The 18,414-nt window shown below is 35.3% G+C and overlaps 2 protein-coding genes across 4 annotated transcripts in view; both read left to right on the forward strand.

The window, feature by feature from the left end:
* Nucleotides 1-507: 507 nt before the first annotated feature.
* Nucleotides 508-6,886, forward strand: trdc (T-cell receptor delta constant). Of its 3 annotated transcripts, XR_013786444.1 has the most exons (5): nt 508-570; nt 4,668-4,712; nt 5,795-6,061; nt 6,165-6,242; nt 6,423-6,886. XR_013786444.1 is itself a non-coding variant. In XM_079453174.1 (4 exons), exons 1-4 carry the CDS (start codon nt 5,172-5,174, stop codon nt 6,530-6,532), a joined length of 639 nt encoding a protein of 212 aa, XP_079309300.1. In that variant the 5' UTR covers nt 5,164-5,171; the 3' UTR covers nt 6,533-6,886. The 3 variants fall into 3 exon arrangements, 1 of the variants encoding a protein (XP_079309300.1); XR_013786445.1 differs by lacking the exon at nt 508-570 and having other exon boundaries at nt 3,969-4,712; XM_079453174.1 differs by lacking the exons at nt 508-570; nt 4,668-4,712 and adding an exon at nt 5,164-5,355.
* A 1,555-nt stretch (nt 6,887-8,441) lies between these two features.
* The window catches only part of LOC306892230 (M1-specific T cell receptor alpha chain-like), a 40,372-nt gene continuing 30,399 nt past the window's right edge, over nt 8,442-18,414 (forward strand). The window contains exons 1-2 of the mRNA XM_079453175.1: nt 8,442-8,457; nt 8,725-8,814. Coding sequence (XP_079309301.1) covers nt 8,781-8,814 — 34 coding nt within the window. The 5' untranslated portion in view covers nt 8,442-8,457; nt 8,725-8,780. The remainder of the gene's footprint in view (nt 8,458-8,724; nt 8,815-18,414) is intronic.

The following is an 18,414-nucleotide window of genomic DNA, read 5'->3' on the forward strand; positions in this document are numbered from 1 at the left end:
TCTGTTTTTGTTCTACAGGGGTACCACGTGATAATACCAAGTTACTTTCATGTATACCACCGTAGTACTAAAAGTCAAGTACCATGTAAATGATATGGTGTTCCAAGTGCTTTCGAGAAAACCATGTGTCAAAACACCTACAATTTTACTTTATATTCCAAGTTTTACATAATAAATGTAATTTATGAATTGTACTGGAAGAGTTCCCTAATGTTATTTTTGGGATATTTCGATTCCAAAGAGTTTATTTGGTCTATATAGTATGTTACATGCTGTATTTTGCGAGTATCCATGTGTTTCGAGATCCATTAAACTACTGTAGGAGGAAACTGAACTAAAGTTTACTGTAAATCACAGACATGTGCATTGTGAGCTTTGTGTGCTCTCTAGAAATGTTTAGAGAATGGATTTTCCTCCCTCAGCCTCTCACCCGCTTCCTGACAGGAAACCAGAATGGTTTGAGATCAGCGTACCACATATACCAGCTGTCTTCTTATCTTTCCCCTCAATGCAAACTCCATTGAACCGTTTTTGTAGCTGAATATTTCAGTGTGTATCGTACCACACTGAGTGAAACGACCAAAAGCCCTTACATAAACTCAATATGCATGTACAGGATGTTTCCTACTGGGTTTTTATTCTGAGCCTCAGTTGTTACCTGACAACCGAAGTACTTGGTTATTGGTGTATAGTATGTAGCTTGGTTATTGTTTGTACAATATAAAGCTTCTTCATTCCTGTATTGGCACGCATACTGTTCTCACATGCCAATAATAATCACAACACTAATCTGTACTTTATTACTGCATGCCAGTATTGCAAGTTGATAAATTGAACTATATAACATTTAATTAAAGTAGAAATGACTAGAAATGATAAAATGATTGAATTCATTTTGCTTTCTTGCCAACGGGTAATTTGTTAGTCAAACGACTTCACTTTACATATTAAATGCATAAAAAAAGTTGACCGCTACTTAAATGTTAATGTATTTAATCTATCATGTCATGATAAAGTTATATCATACGTCATTTCCATATCATGGTCATTTTCCCTCTAGCTTGGGCACAAACGCTCAATAAAGCTGCTTGTTTTTATGTTAAATTCTACACAGTACACAGTACATGCAATTCCTACATCAGTCAATGGAGCCTGACTTTCAAAAACTGTGTCAATTGATTTGGTAGCGTAATGCTACTCAGTTTTACATGTTTAAAACATTCCTACAGTTGTCGTTTTTTTGCCGCATGTTGACGTAGTTTCTACAACTGGAAACTGAGGGTCGTGCGGAGCATGCGACAAATGCAAGGGAGACAAGGGACGGGTCATTATTTCTTTGGATTTGCACATTCTTAGGAACATTTGGGAGAATATAAGTACACAACTGCATGAAATACATCAGACTCTGTAAGTGAATTTTGGATATTTCATAATAATATGATTCCATATTGTGGCTTTCAATTAATTTCTTATAAAAAAAATTGTATACTGCAGAATTTTGCTTCACCATGATTAGAACTTCAGTAGCCACTTTCCACCGGATAAGCACACGAGCGTGGTCATATGTCCCTGTAACAGCCAAAGAAGATTTGAGTGACCTCTGTGATTTATGTGTTTAATGCTGCATTTAAATGTGAATGTAGATGTGTTGTCTCGCTGTTTATCCAACACAAATGATCCTCAATTTATTAACGGTACTATTAGACAAATTAAATAGTTCTTATGTTTAAATACTTACTTAAATATGTTAATCTACGCACGAAGTGAACATTCCAGGGAACGCTTTTTTTTTTAAAGATTGAAAGAGCGTCCATAAGTGTAGACTGTTTATAGCATTGTGTTAGTTTTTTACTTCTGCCGATTGTATATCTGCTTCACAAGTGTTCATTTGTAAAGATTATCTTGATAGACAAAAGTCAATAACTTTGCTATTCATTCACTTTCGGCTTTACAACATGGCAGACTGATTACTTTCACACGGCAACACTACACACAGATAAAATGTCATTTTAAGGACATTGTAATATTTACTCTTTAAGCTTTTTACTTATTCCGTTGAAGCTTTTGGCTTATTATCTGACATTTGTGAATTTGCTGAAAGTAATAAGTACTGTATACAGTATAAAGCCAATTAAGGAGTAGTAGATATACACAAATATGGCATCGGAGATGTATATGACTTCCTTTGTAAGGTTAAGCCAAATATGCAACATACAGATAGCATACATTAATCCAAATACAGTCAGCTAAAGGATTATTAGGAACACCTGTTCAATTTCTCATTAATGCAATTATCTAATCAACCAATCACATGGCAGTTGCTTCAATGCATTTAGGGGTGTGGTCCTGGTCAAGACAATCTCCTGAACTCGAAACTGAATGTCAGAATGGGAAAGAAAGGTGATTTAAGCAATTCTGAGCGTGGCATGGTTGTTGGTTCTAGACGGGCCAGTCTGAGTATTTCACAATCTGCTCAGTTACTGGGATTTTCACGCACAACCATTTCTAGGGTTTACAAAGAATGGTGTGAAAAGGGAAAATCATCCAGTATGCCACAGTCCTGTGGGCAAAAATGCCTTGTTGATGCTAGAGGTCAGAGGAGAATGGGCCGACTGATTCATGCTGATAGAAGAGCAAGTTTGACTGAAATATCCACTCATTACAACCGAGGTATGCAGCAAAGCATTTGTGAAGCCACAACACGCACAACCTTGAGGCGGATGGGCTACAACAGCAGAAGACCCCACCGGGTACCACTCATCTCCACTACAAATAGGAAAAAGAGGCTACAATTTGCAAGAGCTCACCAAAATTGGACAGTTGAAGACTGGAAAAATTATGCCTGGTCTGATGAGTCTAGATTTCTGTTGAGACATTCAGATAGTAGAAACCGAATTTGGCGTAAACAGAATGAGAACATGGATCCATCATGCCTTGTTACCACTGTGCAGGCTGGTGGTGGTGGTGTAATGGTGTGGGGGATGTTTTCTTGGCACACTTTAGGCCCCTTCGTGCCAATTGGGCATCGTTTAAATGCCACGGCCTACCTGAGCATTGTTTCTGACCATGTCCATCCCATTATGACCCCCCTTGTACCCATCCTCTGATGGCTACTTCCAGCAGGATAATACACCATGTCAAAAAGCTCGAATCATTTCAAATTGGTTTCTTGAACATGACAATGAGTTCACTGTACTAAAATGGCCCCACTGTCACCAGATCTCAACCCAATAGAGCATCTTTGGGATGTGGTGGAACGGGAGCTTCGTGCCATGGATGTGCATCCTACGAATCTCCATCAACTGCAAGGTGCTATCCTATCAATATGGGCCAACATTTCTAAATAATGCTTTCAGCACCTTGTTGAATCAACGCCACGTAGAATTAAGGCAGTTCTGAAGGCAAAAGGGGGTCAAACACAGTATTAGTATGGTGTTCCTAATAATCCTTTAGGTGAGTGTATGTTGATAATATTGAATGTCATCGGTTCACACACAGGTGAATGACAGCTATTCACGATACATGCCAATGTATACCAATGGTTTTTGCCATTTTTATAATAGAATTATACGTTAATCAAGTGCTATATATCTGGGATGGCTTAATGGTGAAAGAAAAGGTATTAGAAAAATATTTTGGTGGGATTTAAATATTCAGTTAACACGTAAAAGGTTTTGGTTATGTTACAAAATATAGTAATATTTGTGGTAAGCATATCAATAATTATTATAATATTGTTCATTTCAAATATATTATTTTTTAACGGACAGTTGTTCATTACCATTTACTTGCATACTACAAGTGCATTTTAAAATAAACACTTTGAAAATGTATAGTGTTAAAACTGTAAACTGAAGCATTTTCTAGAAAGAAAAGTTTGCAGCCAGCACTTTGCCCTCACAAAAGTTTTTCTAAAGGTATTTCACTTGCTTTTCTGTTAGCTATTTCACACAGCAGAAGGCTGTGGTGGGTTTTTGTTGAGAAGTGTGTCAGTGTGGATTGGGGTACCACAGTGATTCATTTCTGGTTTGGACTCGTACAAAAACCTCTGCTTGAATGACACAGAGCTCAAACGCCTCTCGCTGCTCGAAACCATTCTGTCTAGACTGCTCTGGATTTTAAAATACCTAAAGCGAGAGAATCCATAACTTTTTAGGAACACATCATTTATATTTTACATAAGGAAGCCGTGTTTCTCTCATTTTGACACTAGACAGCCTTTCCACATAGTGTTTTAATCCAGCAGGTAGATTTTGTGCCGGCGATTTCTGTCGTGGGGGGACTACCACAGTGACACATTTTCCATTGTGACCTGTACAAAAACTTAAAGCACGATTATATCGTATTATTAACTAGATTTGTGGATTTAAACATCAACAACATTTTGACTGAACGACTGGACCATCACAGGTTGAATTCTCTCGGTTTTGTTGTCTCTTTTTCGTAAGTTTTCGTTGCAGCTACATGCATGTGTTTGAAAGGGAGCAGGCAAAGAATGAACATGGCTGTACACCATCAACTGGAACTACTGCTCGAAGAAACTAAACCGGATTTATCCAACTGGATATTTTACATCATCAGTTCAAATCCTCTTATAATGTTTTTTGGAGGTGTTGGGATGATTTCTGTCATGGAGGGATATTGTGAAAGGGCTGAATGAAGTGCAGATCCCCTCACCTTTGGAGATCCCATCCATCTCACCGTTATACCAAGTAAGTAGATGAACTTTCAATATTTTTGCAATGCACTTCTTCAACCCATGCAGTGAAAACATGCATTTTGATAAGTTAGTATTGGCTCATGGGGCTGGGTTAGGTCCATTTGTTAGTCTCAGTATTGATGCCGGTTCTAAAGCGTTTTTGTTAGTCGTACGCTAGCCGTGGATTTTTATACACTGATCCTTTAACATTCGGACAGCCGATATCCCTCACTGTCGTGCCAAGTAAGTAAATCACCTTTCAATATTATTACAATGCACTTCTTCAAGGAGGAATTTCCATCGGTTAGATTTAGCTCATGGTGCCGGGTTAGTCTCAGTATTAATGTCGGCTAGCGTTTTTGTAAGGTGTACGGGAGCCGTGCATTTTCAGCTACTGATCCTTTAACATTCGGACAGCCGATATCCCTCACTGTCGTGCCAAGTAAGTAAATAACCTTTCAATATTATTACAATGCACTTCAACCCATGCAGTGAAAGGAGGAATTTCCATCGGTTAGATTTAGCTCATGGTGCCGGGTTAGTCTCAGTATTAATGTCGGCTCAGTGGCGTTTTTGTAAGGTGTACGGGAGCCGTGCACTTTTAGCTACTGATCCTTTAACATTCGGACAGCCGATATCCCTCACTGTGGTGCCAAGTAAGTTTTTCTGTTTAAGCTTCTACAATGTGCTAAAATGTGCATGGGTTAAAAACTCAAATTTCAGGTCTCTGGTAGTTAGTCTTGAATTGATGCGTGTAGCTTAAAATGATCACAAACGGATGCTGATTCTGTCATTTTATTGTTTAATGTTTTCTGCATGAAGTGGTTGCAAGGACTGCATTAAAAAATGACAATATCTTATTCTGTTTGTGTTCAACTTTGTTGTTTTGTAAAGCTGCTTTGATGCAATGCAAATTGTGAAAAAGTAAATTAAACTGATCATGTTTATGTATATGTCAAATTCGGTTAATGTTAAATGTAGAAATGCAAATCTTGTGTATGTTTTCTTTGGTCTGCTTCATCATCCCGTGTGCAGAAAATAGTCTTGCCGAAGGATTGAAAAACTCCTAAAAACTCTTAATTCTTCTTTCCACAGCAGGTGTACCGAATACTCCTCCGACTCTGTCCATCCTGTTACCTGTAGAAGGTCAAGGACCAGATATCTGTCTGGCCGCCGGGTTTTTCCCAAAAGAAAAGAAAATGATTCTAAACGATGACAATGAAAACGGTTTAGATACCAGCAATGCCGCCTTGTTCCAGGCCACCAAAACCTATTACTATGCTGGTTTCAACAAAGAGAGTATTCAAAACTGCAAAGTGGATGAAATAGAGACTACCAAAACTCAACTTAGTTCCGTGACAGGTTTGTACTTAAGTTTGTTTTAATATGGCTTAAAACGTTAAACATTGGATTTATTTATTAGCATTTAAAAAAAACTTTGTTCTGGATAAATGTTTCTCTGCAGCTAAACCGTCTGAGAAAAAGAGTGTTCCACTGTCTTGTCAACCGAGCGCTTCTAATAGTTCAGTTTCCACAAACAATGGTTAGTAATAAAATACACGTCTTATTTCTTATCACGTCACATTTGTTGCAAGATATATCAGTACGGATATGTTATACATTCTGCATTTGAATTATTATTTTATAATATACAGGTAGATATATATATATATATGTGTATAATTCAAAGTAGGTTTAATATGATTTACTATTTTGTTTTTAGGAGATCCTAAAATGAACTCCGTGACCCTACTTATGACAGGTCTGAGAATTCTGCTTGCTAAATGTGTTGCAGTCAATGTATTGATGTCTGTCAAGGCCTTCATAGTTTAGAAGATAAATATGAATTCAGCCCATTGGAATGTTTATATCTAGCCACACTTTTCATGTCTTTTGTATTTAATGTTACATAGATCAAAATTATATGTAGATGTTTTGTAAACTTTCTTGACATTTAGATTAATTCCTGAATCAAACTGTAATGATGCTTTGGATTTATATTGCATCGAATGGTTTTGTTACAAATAAGTGAAAGGTAGAAATGGAGTAGGGTGTTTCTTTATTAATTTGTTTACAAAACGAACAATGTCATTTAACTTCTAGCTAGTGGTATTACAGTCTGTCAGACTTTTTGCTCCTTTGTGTCTATAAGATTGTTTTTATTTCAAATAAAACTTTTACTCAAACAAAAACGTCTGTTGCATAAGAGTATGTTTAAACCACAGTTTCAACAGCACATTCGTGGCAGAGACACACTCAACCCACACTTTCAGATAAAGATCTACTGCTCGCTTTGGCTTCCAAGAAATTGTGCTTTGTGACTTTTTTCCACCGTGTGAGAGACAGCTGTGCAAAAGCCACAATTTGTGAGGTCTTTAGATGACTTTTTTTACGTAAATAAACGTAATCAATAATAAGTCCATCAATAAAAAATGGTCGCGCCACTTTCTTAGGCTGTTGATCCATTTTTATAAAACACAAGTTCAGTGTTGTAAGGTCACTAGTTTTTTATATCAAGTTAAAAATCACCTAGTTTTGTCAACGCATTACTTTGTTAATTCAATTACATTAAGATATGTTTATTTTTGATTAAAATATTGAACCATGGATACTTCACTCAAATATTGTCATCATTTACTCGCCTTCGAGTTCTTCCAAATCTGTACACAAAAACTTTTGTTTCTGATGAAAAGATATTTGGACGAATGCTTATTGCCAGACAGATTTTGCCCCCCATTGACTAACATCGTAGGAAACATTACTTTATTCAATCTGTCTGGATATAAGCATTCTTCCAAATATCTTTGTGTTCATCAGAGCAAAGAAAGATTTGGAAGAACTGGAAGTTGAGTAAACGATGACAGAAGTATAAAGTGAATATGAATAACACTGCCCTCTGGTGGTCCTTATTTGAATGTTGCATTTCAACTCTGGCTTTGTACACTTGAGCGACTCCTTGTGGCAGCTTTGCTGTGATAAAGATAACTTGTTGACACTTTACAGTAAGTTTCCATACATTGATATTAGATGACACATTAGTTAACATTAACAATTGAAAATAGCTATGATTTGTTCATATCTGTACAAATACTAACTTTTGTTTTTACCAATGTATTAGGGCAGGATTTTGAAATGCCTCAAAGTCTTTTATGTTAACTTTTTTAGTCTAGTCATGTTAACAAATGGAGCCTCCCAAATAAAATCAAAGTCACACATCCCAGGTGCACTTTCATACCTCAAACATCCATTTCGAATTGTGTTTCTGGAAACTTGCTGAAGAAAGTAGCTGTGTATAGACGTGCAGTGCCATGTTCACGTTAAACACTGACCTTGTTTTAAATAAAAACATTTCTTAAAGATCCTATATATTTCAGGACGACAGTTTATTCTGTGTTTTAGAGTTAAACGTAGTCTAGTAGTAAAACAAGAGAATACTGTATGTTATTCTTATAAACATCGCTTGTGCAAGCGTGGTGCAAAAACATGAAGGTGTACCCATATGTCCCTGTAAAACTAGGCCAGCAGATCACTGCTCTCTATTTCAAGATGAGAATTGCCCTGTATACCCCATTTGAAGTGATATCTTTGACGACGTGATATAGACGAATGATGTAGAAGGCTGGTGTAATTCTAATACTTTGGTTTAAAACATGATTTGAGCAAAGTGCTACTGGACTCACTGACATATTTAATACATTGTTTCTTACACAGGAAGTGCTGAATTATCCCAGGATCTAATAAACAGCACGGACATACAGGTAAGCAACTTTCAATTGAATGTTTGTGGTACGGTGAATTATTTCTTTTATCAGATGTCATTTCAGCACCAATGACATCAGAGGTATGATTAAATAATAAACTTAAATGATCATATAAAGTCATGTAAAATACTATTCAAAGAAGATTTGTGAATGAAATTGCGCAATTATCTTTTTTATTATTAAAAACACAAAAATGTTGTATAGTGATTATTTAAGGATATTATCACAGAGATTGAGTTGTTAATGTGTGTCCTGCGTCTAGAGGATTTCTGTCTGGGGACGCAGCACTGTGGTCGTCTGGTTCTGGCTTCAAGGTCTTTATGGGATCTGGAACAAAGTTATTTGTGAAGTCCAGTGAGTATTCTCTTTAACACTCAATATTTTACGGTACGATACTCCTTTAAGAGCTGTCCTGAAATGATATTTTAGGTTTTTGTTTATAAAAAGCACAAAATGATCCTAGCGATTATTATAGCTTTAGTTACTTAACGCTTCTGAATGAAAGGTTTTGTGCCGTCAGTTTTCCACTTAAACTAGCACAGGAATATCAGTCAAGCTAGGGGATGTGCAGTTGAGAATATTTGTCATGGGGTTTAGTGTTGTGTGAATAAACAGGGACTCAATAAGATCTTCTTCGGCAGTGGAACAAAACTCAGAGTAGAATCAGGTGAGTTTTATCCTGTTTGTTTTACGATGACTTTTGTCGTACAGGTAAAGGAAAATAAAATTGCTTTTAAATAAAAGAAATATTTCTTCAAAAATTCAGCATTTGCCGATTTAATATGCTGGTTTATATGATGTGGTAAAGTAATATAATGATTGATGTTGCTTTACTATAGAACGAAACGTTGTTATTCTTCAACCATATCCAGTCAATGAACAATAACTATAGTATATCACACTATAAAGTCAATTGAAATATTATATGAGTCTTTAAACTGGTTGTTATATACTGTAAGTTGGTCCTCAGAGTGCCGAGGGGTTTTTGTCAGGCAGTATATCTCTGTGGGAATAATGTTGGAGTTAACAAGGTCATTTTTGCCCATGGTACCAAACTCATTGTGGAATCAAGTAAGTTGTATTTCTTTGTCTGACAAAATGCGGAAATATGGAATAAGCAACTGAATTCAGATGTAGAAGATCAAACTTTCTACTCTTTCCATTTAAATTAAGTCAAATCTGTGTCCAAAACTGGGCTTAGATTTCGTACATCTAAGTAGTTAATAGAATGGTAAACTTATGCAGTAACAACAGCAGTGAAACCAAGTAAGCGTGTCATGAAATCTATTGACCCTTGTAAATCAAAACCTATGCCAATACTTGAGAAATCTCGCTTTCGTGTAACTACCATCAGTGTTCAGTGACCTTTCTTCAGCTCGATCATATGTTAGTTCCAACCAATATTCTCTATAGAACAATGTGAAGTAATTGTATTTGTAATTCATTTAAATGCACACGTCTTTCTTCATTCATTTCTGTTTATTGGGTCCGGGACAGTCACAGTCAGTTTATGTCATGGTGTATAACTTTGTGTGTCTAGAGGGAATGACAAGATTGTTTTTGCAAAGGGGACGAAAGTAATTGTGGAGTCAAGTAAGTGCTTGTTCTCTTTTGTTGAAATTTATATCTGTGATTTAATAGTCGCTGTTGAGATGCAATTTTAAAATTCTTCTTGTTGATATAACTTATATATTGCATATGGAACCGACATTTTTAAACATGTCATACTTTCAATGAGTTAATGTAATGGTTAGATACTAACATATACCATACATACTTTATTAAATACTGCAGTCTTTTTGACGATACTTCTTACCACAATATTTATTGTCTGTAACTAAAATGCCCAGAACATTCTTTAAAAATGAACAAATAAATGTTATAGCAGACATAGATAGTGTATGGTTCTAGAGAATGCTTCTGATACACAGGTTTATGTGAACATATATAGCCTTGTGTGAATACAGGCACTACTGGAAAAGTAATCTTTGGTCAGGGAACTAAACTTTTCATCCATTCAAGTAAGTTCAGACACCATCTTTCACAAAGTCACTTCAGATTCACTACAACCATGTGTAACTGTTTAAAGAGTGACATTCTGCTATATTCAATATTTATATATACTGTGCATTATTATAAAGACCTTTTAAAAGTACATTTACATTTAGTCATTTAGCAGACGCTTTTATCCAAAGCGACTTACAAAGAATTCACGGAGCAATAAGCGATATGTCATAGGCTAAGAAATAACGTATCATTTAAAATTTTGAAAGGTGTTTTGTTCCAATATTGTGTAAATGTAAAGGATTACTTTAACCGCGTGTGAAAACCATTGCAGTCAAACAGATACATTTATTCTGGTCTATTAACTATTTGTAGATGTTTCGTTTTTTAAGCACTTGATAAAAACGCTAGAAGCAAAGGTCAATGTCTAACTCTCAACGAACAGAGGACATGGTTCTTGTAGTTGAGCTCTCTGCTGTGTGAATGTTGGTGGTGGAAACAAGCAGATTTTTGGTCAAGGGACCAATGTTGTCGTCTCCTCAAGTAAGTAAGAGTTGGAAAATTGTGTCATTGCATGCACTGCACTACGCTCATGTGTATTATCTTAATAACCAGGCTGTTATCATGTAGCATGACGTTTTAAAACAAACCGAAATGAAGTTAAGGTTTATGGCACAAGGATCGTATTTGGGAATGGGATGAGGCTTTTTGTAGAAAAACGTAAGTGTATCTTTGATGAATGAAATCTTATGTTTTTGACGTAGTTTGCATATTTATTGAAGCCATTTTAAAATCAGTTGTGTTCAGATGCGCTGTCGGCCGTTGATGGATAAGACAAGGTGAGAACAAAACATAAGCATTGGATATTTATGTCATAAAAAGCTAAGTTTCCCTTAAAAGGCCATGGAAGCAACAAATGCACAGTAAACAATACACACATGGATAAAAGGATTTTTTGAAAGATATATTTTAGTGAGGTAGTGTTGTTGTGTATATGAGTTAAAGGGTATTTGCTATGTGCTGTAGCTCTGTGTGAATACAAATGCTGACAAGATTATCTTCGGCAGGGGAACCAAACTCATTGTTGAATCAGGCAAGTATTCGTCTTTAGGTAGATAAGAGCATCATGATTTTATCTCATAAATCTTTGCTTTGTAAATCGTATTTGTTAGATAAGAATGAACATTCTTAATAAGTGTAACAGGGCAGCTTTTGTCTGTATTGTGTGTTGTGTATTTATCGTAGTACTGTACTTTTGGGAACTTATTATATCGTCCCCAAAATGAATTAATACATGAGCACGTTTTGCTATTTTGTGTCCTTGTTTTAGGTAATAAGTTCTACATAATATGTTGGACTAGCTATGGACGTATTGAACTTATAGAATTGCTTATGTAGTCAGATAGGAAAGGATATGTGTGAATTATGGAGGTAGATATGGCAAGCTGCACTTTGGACCTGGACGGTTCTTTTAGAAAGCACACAACCTGACGAAAAGCCTTCATTCTTATGGCTTAATGTAGATGAATGAATAAGACTTCATTCATAGATCTAGTTGGATTTTTGATTCTAACAAAAAAATTCAACTGAAGATTGAACTGTAGAAATGTCACAGGTTGTTGTCAGGGCCTCTTACACTGTGTGACGAATACAAACAAACTTGTGTTTGGCATGGGGACGAAAGTTACCATCATCTCAAGTAAGTGAAATTCCGGACGAACGGCTTTGAATTCATTATTAGAGTAAGCATTTATACAGGTGAAGAAACGTAACAGTTTGTGTCCTATTATTGACGCATCCGTCCTATCAACTGAATTACATAAGACAAAAAAATGTGTTTGAGACGAATCATTTTTTCTATTTGTCACTTAAATCAGTACAGTACATCTGTTCTTCATGCTGTAAATCTATAATGTTTTCTCTGGAGTGATAGAAGCTGTATGGGGTTTTTGATGTAGGTTATAGTGCTGTGTGAATACGGGGAATGACAAGGTTACATTTGGTGCTGGAACAAAACTCATTGTTGAATCAGGCAAGTGTTTGTTTGTACAAGTTCAAAAGCTTTCTATTGAGTTTTACTTGGTTAGGTCATGGGAGGATTAACTATCATGTAAACAGTTTGTTTTAATATGCCGCAGGTGCACAGCAAATCGTTTTTATGATCCATAAAGATACGCAAAGTTTGGCCTACATACACTACACACATTTACGGTTACTCAAATAATGCAAAGATGCTTGATTCTCATTAAGTCTCAACAAAATTTCTATTCTCTTTGTCATTGATGAGTTTACTTAATGTTATTCTTAAATGTGAAGATGATCAGTGAATGTGACTTTACTGTTGACCCGCAGTGACCCAAAGGTTTGATAAGATTGTGTATTTCAATCTAGCAGATGCTTTTATCAAAAGTGCTCTCATGGTTCGCCTGTTTGTTCGTTCCATGCGGACTGAAGGATTTTGGCTATGTTGGAACCATATTCCATCCAGTTAAAATCCAGCTTTTTAAGGAGACATTTACAAGATTTTATTGATTCATGCAAGAGCAGGGGGTTATTGCTAAAGTCGATATTGTTGTGTGACTGTGAGTGGAGACAGGAGAGTGCATTTTGGCTCTGGAACTAAACTAACAGTTGAAACAAGTAAGCGTTTTATGATCATTTTTATAAATGTGACACGTTACTGTTTCATTTAGAAGAACAACACACATGATGTCACAGTATGTGCAGTATATTTTAAAGTGTGCTTGTGATAAAACAATCAAATCAAATTGAAACATGTAGTTTGTTAAATGGCATCACATTACACATATTCCGGTTTTATTGTATGAACTGAACCTATAGGCTTGTGTCAGATGTCAGAGAGGGTTTTTGCTCTGGGGTCTAGCATTGTGTGAATACTGGAAATGCTGGAAAGATGTTCTTCGGGACAGGCACAAAACTGATCATCCAACCCAGTAAGTTTATACAGTATCGTTCAGTGATGCTTTCAATGAATTGTTCACATTTCTAGGATTAAAATAGCATTCATTTCAAAAGGTGAACACTATAATGATCCATAATCTTCCGTGGAAGATATTTTGAGAAATGTCTCAGTGGATTTGTGTCCATCCAATGGAAGTCAATGAGGGCCAGAGTTGTTTGGTTACCAACGTTCTTCAAAATATCTTCTTTTGTGTTCTGCGGAAAATAGAAAGTTATACATGTTTGACATTCAAGTAGAGTTTTAAAACAACAGTATTCATAACTTAAGACCATTCTGCACTGAAGATCTCTGTTTATAGACAGCCAGCATGTTACTGTATGGCAGTGTTACTGTGTGTGACTTATTCTGGACAGAGCGTGATATTTGGGAAAGGCACAAAGCTCATCGTAAATGCAGGTAAAATGATTTTCTTTGCATTTTAAATTCACCTAAACCTAATATCAGTTAGTCAGTCTAGCACACAAACATTAATAATCTGTCCAATTGCATTGCTGCTTTTCGTGCACACACCTGGACTTTATCCAGCATGTAAGATCATAATGTAAAATAGCATTAAAAATGTAGCATTTAAAAATGAAAAATAGCATTTAAGTCATTTAAATCCAATAATTGTAATATTTCTTAAGTGTTGATTGTTGGTGAAATACTCGGTCAGTGCACTGTGATCGGTTCTTGTTTTGATGCTTCACATTGTGTGAATGATGGATATGGAAAACTGATCTTTGGTTCTGGCACAAAATTACACGTACGTTCAAGTGAGTATGCCGAAAGTTATATAAATATATACGAAATTAAAGCAGGATTAAATGATACAGGTATATGTAGGACATTATTGTACACGAAAGAAATGTGACTGTGGATAAGACATTTCTCAAAAATAATATTTAACATTTTAATAGCAAGTCATGAAGCTGAAGCATTTGCTTGGACTTTAGAATAATAATTAAAGCAGATGAATGCAAACAGAAGACTTGTGACTCTTCCGTATGTAGGTTTTAGTTGTGCGCTCTCATATTGTGTGAATGCTGGTGGAGGTTATAAACTAATCTTTGGAACAGGCACAAGGTTGACAGTCGAAACAAGTAAGTTTATCATTATTAGTGATGCTCTTGCATGCGTTTACAATTTATAAAATGTATCAGATTTGTTAACTGTGCCATTGATTTGTATCTTTCATCTTTAGAAGACAAATCATAAAAAATAACGTAGCCAAAATAAACAAGTTAGAATATTTTTGCAGCAAGCCTAACCTTAAAAAAAAAAAATATAAATACTGTGGCTATTTGCAATAGAGTAGAGTTTAGTTTTTATTCTAAAAATATAATAGGTCGAATGTTATTGTCTTGGAGAACCACACTGTGTGTCTTCATCTGCTTATCAAATGTACTTTGGTACTGGAACCAAACTGATAGTTGAAACAAGTAAGTGTATTTAATAGAAATGATGGCAAAACATTCTGTTTATTAGGTAAACCAGATTGTTGTTTTAATCCTCACCAAAAATGTACGTATATAGACATACCATACTATTTACATATACTCATAATCAGAATCGTTTCATTCAATTGAATACAATTCATATTAACATAAAATAAATACAATACATTTTAAAATATTAAATAGTAATCTTCATCAAAATGCGTTAATTAGTAATATGTTATTAAAAAATAGGTTACTGTTGTTGAGCTGGTTTTAGTTTCTCGGGTCAGTTTTTGTTGTGTGAGCTTATATTGTGTGACTGGAAGTGGAGGATTGAAGATGTTCTTTGCATCAGGCACAAAGCTGATAGTTGAAGCCAGTAAGTTTCTTTATATTGGTTGCCTGTCTTATCTATTTGTGAGACGATTCATTATTCAAAACAGGATAAAGGTCTTCATCGTCCTCCATTTAGTAAGTCAACAGTACCAGTGGTTATCTTGGAATGTTATTATTATGTTTGGTATATTGTCACAGTCGGACTGGAAACCTGTATCTCCAAAACTGCAATTTTAGAAGAAATGAAAAATTAAATGCTTCATTTTTTCAATAATTAAACACTGTTGTCAAAGTTGACAAGCTATTTAATACTTAAATATTCAATATTTGCACAACCCACAGATACACATGGATGATCGCGAGTAGTAATGATTTAAAAATAAAAATAAAAATGGAAATACAAGGTTTGAGCCTTATGATATAGTGAATGACGTCCAGTCTTACAGCGTGAGAACTTTTGGAAAAGGTGACGTTCTTCAACATTACTTCTTGAAGTAGCATCGCATGAGGAAGTTGTTGTATAGCCATGTTATTGTGTGTGACTCAAGGAAGCTGGAAAATCTATTTTGGCTCTGGAACCAAACTGACAGTTGAAAGTAGTAAGTGCTTTAACAGCATGTTAAACACATTATAGTTCATATGCAATATTTATTAAAAATAAAGGTGCTCAAACGGTTGTTCACATCGATGCCATAAAAGAACCATTTTTGGTTCCACAAAGAACCATTCAGTCAAAAGTTCTTTAAAGAACCATCTCTTTCTTACCTTTTTATAATCTGAAGAATCTTTTTTCACCACCAAGAACATTTTGTGAAACTGAAAGGTTCTTCGGATGTTAAAGTTTCTTTATGGAAGCATTTATGGTTCTCATGGCTTCGTGAAGCACCTTTATTTTTAAGAGTCTGCTTTCTTCCTCATTATGACCGTAAACTGAATATTAAACAGATCAAAACAGAAAAAAAGAAACTACATTGAATTTGTTTTTATAAATGCGAGTTTAAGTTAAAAGAGAGTCTATAGACTTGTGTCCCGCGCACTGCAGTTTTTGACGTGTAGTCTGACATTGTGTGAATACTGGAGGCGCAAGAAAGCTTATATTCGGGAGAGGCACAAAATTAACTGTTGATTCAAGTAAGTTCAACGTCTTTAAGTCTGCTTATATCACTCTGAACACATTGTTGCATCTCTTATATTAGTTTACAGTGAGAGTAACATCTATATATGAGAAATGTTATTCACACAGTACTGAACATATGTGAAGAGATCCATATGCACAACAGCTGTAGCTTTTTTGTAAACCTAACCGTTTCTTTTCATCACTTAATATACATTTTAGAACACACCAAATTCACAAAAGTAGAAGTTAAATCAATGCGCTGGATGCAGTAGAAATGCATTGATCAATTCTCCGGTTAGCTTGATCAATATTTCCACTTGATTCCTGTCTGTGAATTTGTTTATCGCATCTTAAAATGTAAAATATTCTGTAGTGACATGTATTTCATGGATCATAGGATATGATTTGCACAGAGGGAAAGAGACCATGCCTCAGTTTTTGTTGTTTGGTGATATAGTGTGTGACTTTTGGTGGAAACAATAAGCTTATGTTCGGCACAGGCACACAACTCGTCGTCACATTAAGTAAGTTCATTTCAATACAATACAATACGATTACAAAACATCTGTGTGGGTTTATGAGAGGTTTTTGTTTACTATAGTAATGTGAATCAGTCTTTATACAGTTAGTGCTTGGAGGCGCATGTAGCCTGTATGTTTTTGTGTGACTTATTGACTGTGTGTGACGGCTAATGGCTTACAAAAAGTAATATTTGGGAAAGGCACGAAGCTCACTGTAAATTCAGGTAAAGTTGATTTTATCTATATCTTAACCTAAACAAGAATCAACCTGTGACTTTACATTACTAGTCATTTCATGGATACATTATTGATAAGAATCATTAGTGTAGATACAGTCACTTTTGCAATAGAGTTTGGATTCAAGGAATTATGTTTTGGTTCTACAAACCAAGTAGTAGTTGTGTTTTGGAAGTTAGTAGAGCGATTCAAAGCATTTCATATATGACAAATCGTTTGTATACATTAGGGAATCCATTTTCGGAGATGAAGTCAATGCTATTATGTCATTTAGTTGATGTAGTTTGTAGCATTAGCTGTGAAAATGTCAACGATTCCTTTTTTACTTGAAAAATGAAACTCTGATCATGTAGATTATTAAAATGTTTTCATTCACAATTATTAACTTTACATGAATCAATTATGAAAGGTGAGTCAGTGAGGCCGGTTTTTGTTTGGTTATGTTACGATGTGTGACTTATGGAGGTGCAGGCAACAAGATTATATTTGGAACAGGAACACGTTTAATAGTGGAAACAAGTAAGTTTGTGAGTCTTTGTGCTTTTTAAGATGAATTCTGAATTCTTCGTTGCATTCCTTTGGGTTCACCATCGATCTAAAAAAAGACAACTTTTCATGAGCTGTTCAATACTGATGAAGTTAATCTCTTTACAAATGGCAGATGAACCATTACTTTTATATGAATAATACATTCATATGTTTAAGCCGTTCGTTAGATTGATGTAATCTAGAGCAGTTTGGGTATCCGTAGTTTTTGCTGTGTGGTTTGGTGATGTGTGACTGGAGGTGGATTTAATAAGATTATATTTGGTACAGGCACACAGCTGATTGTCAAATCAAGTAAGTTATTTATTACTTACTAAACATCAAATGTATTATTGGCATATTTCATGTTTTTGTTAGCAACCCTGGTTGTGAAGATCTGAAAGTATAGCCTATGTTCGATTGGATAAAATACTTTTTAAATACTGTACGTCAAACACTTAAGAGATCTGCACACTCTATTAAGATAATCAAATATGAGGCAAAAACAGTGCTTTTCTGAAAAAAGAGGCAAACGTTTCTGTCACATGTGACCTTTGTCAATGCCAGTCAAAACAGTGCTTCATGCAGGATCAGTCTTTATTCAAGAAAACAAATAATAGGCCAAAAATATGCTGACACGAGAGCATAAAACTGCTTTAAATTACATTTGAGTTTACTTGCGTATATTCAATAACTGTACTCATGTTGCCATTTGTCAGTGAGTTTTTGTGTAGCTATATAACTGTGTGTGACTACAGCACAGAAAGTAATATTTGGTGACGGCACAAAGCTCATCGTAAATTCAGGTAAAAT

This window comes from Barbatula barbatula, assembly GCF_947034865.1.
Source record: "Barbatula barbatula genome assembly, chromosome: 3".
Lineage (NCBI taxonomy): Eukaryota > Metazoa > Chordata > Actinopteri > Cypriniformes > Nemacheilidae > Barbatula > Barbatula barbatula.

What these genes read in the sequence shown, in the direction of transcription:
- trdc (XM_079453174.1), top strand. Translation starts at nt 5,172, where the DNA reads ATGCACTTCAACCCATGCAGTGAAAGGAGGAATTTCCATCGGTTAGAT. An exon ending in TCAACTTAGTTCCGTGACAG is followed by an intron (nt 6,062 to 6,164) that starts GTTTGTACTTAA and finishes GTTTCTCTGCAG; the next exon opens with CTAAACCGTCTGAGAAAAAG. An exon ending in TTCAGTTTCCACAAACAATG is followed by an intron (nt 6,243 to 6,422) that starts GTTAGTAATAAA and finishes TTTTGTTTTTAG; the next exon opens with GAGATCCTAAAATGAACTCC.